This window comes from Notothenia coriiceps, unplaced genomic scaffold (assembly GCF_000735185.1).
Source record: "Notothenia coriiceps isolate Sejong01 unplaced genomic scaffold, NC01 NC01_scaffold00020563, whole genome shotgun sequence".
Taxonomy (NCBI): Eukaryota; Metazoa; Chordata; class Actinopteri; order Perciformes; family Nototheniidae; genus Notothenia; species Notothenia coriiceps.
In genome coordinates, this window is record NW_011353264.1 from 1 (window position 1) to 4,092 (window position 4,092).

Here is a 4,092-nt window from a genome sequence, read left to right on the forward strand (position 1 = left end):
TAAAATGCTGCTTTGTTACAGTGTTTAACGTAACTGTATGAATTGCAATACAAAATTCAGTTTTACACCTCTCTTTGTGTGTCTTTATTATGACGTAACAACTAGTCGACTAGTAAATATAGGTAGTTGTGAAACTCCTACCGGGGACACATATTTATGTATAAAAGACGTACAAAACTGCAATTTGCATGATAGGAGACCATTAAGAGTCAAACTAAAGTGTATTTATATGCTNTTAATAGTTTTAAATATTGTAAAGCAAGCAAATGGTGGACTTGCGCCCTACAAATACTCACACTATAAAAACACGATATATGCACACAAGTCAATAAATATAAACTCACCTAATGACTTTCAGGGCTTTATCCTAGCTAACACCAGTGAATGACAATGTTTACAAATTGACAGCTGTATTTACCTTGCTCGGTGTAACGGGTAAATGTGAACTCAGCTTTTTGCAAACAATGCGTCCAAAGTGATAACCTATAACTATGACGAAGATATGATGACATTTAATAACTTGTAATAACTTTGAACTTGGAGAGATCTTCTCGGAACAGAACCAGCTTACTCCTCCGATGCGGGAAGAAAATATGGTGGACCCCCCCACCCCCCTTAACCCTTGTATGGTGTTTGGGTCAGTGGGACCCGTTTTCATTATTTAGCTAAAGAAAAAGTATATGATAAAAAATGTTCAATGACCAGCCACTGACTAGTCGACTACCTCTACCACTAGTCGGCGCTGTAGGCCCTAGTCAACTAGTCGTAACAAAATGGAGGCAAACGTGGGATATGAGGATGCCGACAATGCCGCTGAGGTGCTGCAAAAAGCTCCAGCAAAACACGCCCGACATTCAGGGGTCCTCATCCTATGCGCAAATGCACCATAATTATGCGCTCGACAGTTTCTGTTTTAGCTCAGGCGCTAAAGGTTCACGAGCGTGCTCCACTAGCATCCCCCCATTGAACAGCTGTTTGGACCTCATTTCGAGACCAAGAAGAAAAAACGGGTCAACAGTGGGCGCGCGCAGATGAGCTACAGGATTACTGCCAGCAGACACCCCATGCACAATGGATAACCCTCTGAAGTGGTGAGCATAAAACGCAAACCGTTAGCCAAGCTTTCCAGGAGCTACCTGGCTAGCCACCAGCACCCCAAGTGAACAGCGGTCAAGCCTCCTTACCTCGCATGTTGATGCTTTGGTCTCCCTTAACGCAAACCAAAAAACCTGGAAGGTTGGACATTGTTATCGAGGAGGACAGTGACAATGAGTAAAGCGTTGCGCAATGCGCACTGGATTTACATTGCATGTATGTTCTTAACAGAATTTTTGCAGTAGATTTAGTGAATCCAGATACTGTTTCTAATTTAATCAGCCATGTAACAGCATGTAACACAAATTAAAATGCTGCTTTGTTACAGTGTTTAACGTAACTGTATGAATTGCAATACAAAATACAGTTGTACACCTCTCTTTGTGTGTCTTTATTATGACGTAACAACTAGTCGACTACTATTTTGAAAAACTTGTCGACTAGTAAATATTGGTAGTTGAGAAACCCCTAGTATCAACGGCTGTAATGTTAGTGTGCCTCCTGAAGTATTATTTGAATTATTTGAAGTATTAAAGTAACGTATTAAGCAGCTAGATGTGATTATTGCTGAACCATATCTGTGTTGGTGTTTTATTTGATTTCTTTGTTTTGTTCTTTCATGTGTGGGTACTAAATGGCTACAAACATTGTGGAGAAATTAGCTTAAACATGTTTTATTACTCTGTATGAACAGAGAGCAGTTCTGCATTCCAGTAGATTGGAAGAGCTGGGGGAGGAGACAATCTTCTTAAGATTTTCAGCATGTCAATTATCAGGGAAATCTATTTGTTTTAAATGGATGTGTATGGTTAATTACTTTGTATTAATAGTATGTGTAAAGGAAGCTGGAAATATGCAATGTGAAACCTTTTATTTGAAGTAAAGATGTGAACAATAGCTCAAATGGACTGGAAAGGCTACCAGGACAAATGAGTGTGTTCTCTAGACTGGGCCTGTGTGAAGTTTGACTATTTGAAAAGCATCTCTAATACTGCTTAAGAGCATAGGTAATGTGTTCCTCGTTATTATTGATATGAANGGAAAGGTTCCAGGACAAATGAGTGTGTTCTCTAGACTGGGCCTGTGTGAAGTTTGACTATTTGAAAAGTATCTCTAATACTGCTTAAGATAAGGTGACCAGATTTTCAAAATTAAAACCCGGGACATTTTGAGTTTTGCGGTCAATATATCATTAACATATCCACTTTTCTTCACTGTTAAAGAAAAAAGGGGGACAATTCTGGTTCAATGTAATTCGAACNGCACAAAACGCAAACCGCTTCCCCCGTTTAGCCAAGCTTTCCAGGAGCTACCTGGCCACCAGCATCCCAAGTGAACGGATGTTTTCCCTGGCAGGCAACACTCACCCGACAGCGGGCAAGCCGCCTTCCCTCACATGTTGATGCTTTTTGTCTTCCTTAACGCAAACCAAAAAACATATTTATGTATAAAAGACGTACAAAACTGCAATTTGCATGATAGGAGACCATTAAGAGTCAAACTAAAGTGTATTTATATGCTCATGCAAGTGCAAATAAAGTGATGATTAATAAGAAGTATTTAGATGTCCTCAACATCAACTCATGACCCATAAATCAAGAAAACATATTTATGTGTATTATGTTAATAGATTTTTTTTTAATAAATCTATATTTTAGAATTATAGAATTATTTCCAATGTTACCCTTTTTTCAAATTCAGCCAGTGGGATGGATTGGACCAGCTGGTGGTCTGTTATTGGCCCCTGTGCCGTTTGTTTCACACCTTGGCTATGGAATTCATTGTTAGATATAATTTCCCATAATGTATGAACAAATCGTTTGCTTTATATTGTTTGATTGCCAGATTGTACATGATGGTACAAAATGACGTTGTGCTAATTGAATGTACTTTCTTGTTTGATAACTTTGAGCTTACTGAGGTGTTTCTGAGCCAGTGTTTAAAGATACAGACCTAATAATAAGGTAAATTGGACAAAGATTTATTGGTATTAAAAAACAACAACAATTATACTCATTACTTGCAAAAGGTTGTGTAGCATATTTTGTTTTCTATGTCAACAATTTGGATGTTTCCCAAAAATCCCAGTAAGCAAGTCATTTTAAAGTATTGTGAAGAAGATATGATGTATAAAAACACAAATAACAAACTGAGGGAAACATGATTTTAAAGTCAAGGTGTAGGACTTTATTGACTCAGAGTGCGCATTGTTCAAAACTCAACAACAACAGTGGAGTTAGAATGATGGAAGAAAGGCAGAAGAGTAAGATGGTGATCGCAGAATCAGACTTAATAGTTGGCCATGGTTGTCTCCAGCCAATCGTTGAAGAGGCAGACCTGTGAATGGAGACACGAGGAGGTTTGTTAAAAAACTAGCAAATATGATACATTTTAACTGGGCATGCTCATTGTGAAATATAAGTTTCATATTGTCTATTGTAGAAATCTTTTCAGTTTACCTTGGCGTAGACACCGGGGTTGTCCTTCTGAGCACATCCGTAGCCCCAGGACACAACACCCTGCAGCTCACCGTTGCACACGACGGGTCCACCAGAGTCTCCCTGAGAGAGAATTCATTCGTGAAGAAATTCCCAAATATTCTGTATTGGCAACTAAGATGCATTGGTATAGGAAAAGGAGAGAGTTGTTTTGTTACACACCTGGCAAGAGTCCTTGCCTCCCTCAAGGTATCCAGCGCAGAACATGGCATCAGTGATCTGACCGGGGTAAGAGTTATCACAGTCCCTGTCGGACAGGATGGGGATGTTCAGGCACTGCAGCTTGTTCTTGTCAGCGGCTGTTCAAACAATGTGGGTGGAAAAGGGTTAGAATAGCAAAAATGAAAAAAAAACAACATAGTGTAACTCCTAGCTGTTAAAATGCGGGTGTTACTCACAGGAGCTCATGGTGTTTCCCCAGCCAGAGACGGTGCACATGGTGCCAGCGGGGGCACAGCTGCTGGGCAGAGCCACGGCCTGAACGTACTGGTTGAGGGTG

General features: G+C 39.9%; 1 protein-coding gene across 1 annotated transcript; it reads right to left on the reverse strand.

Moving 5' to 3' along the window:
• Nucleotides 1-3,263: 3,263 nt before the first annotated feature.
• Nucleotides 3,264-4,088, reverse strand: LOC104952820 (trypsin-2-like; the record flags this gene model as incomplete). The annotated part of the gene is made up of 4 exons (XM_010779732.1): nucleotides 3,264-3,432; nucleotides 3,555-3,656; nucleotides 3,756-3,892; nucleotides 3,992-4,088. Coding segments are annotated over 4 exons (384 nt in total), but the record flags the coding sequence as incomplete, so codon positions are not given.
• Nucleotides 4,089-4,092: the final 4 nt, after the last annotated feature.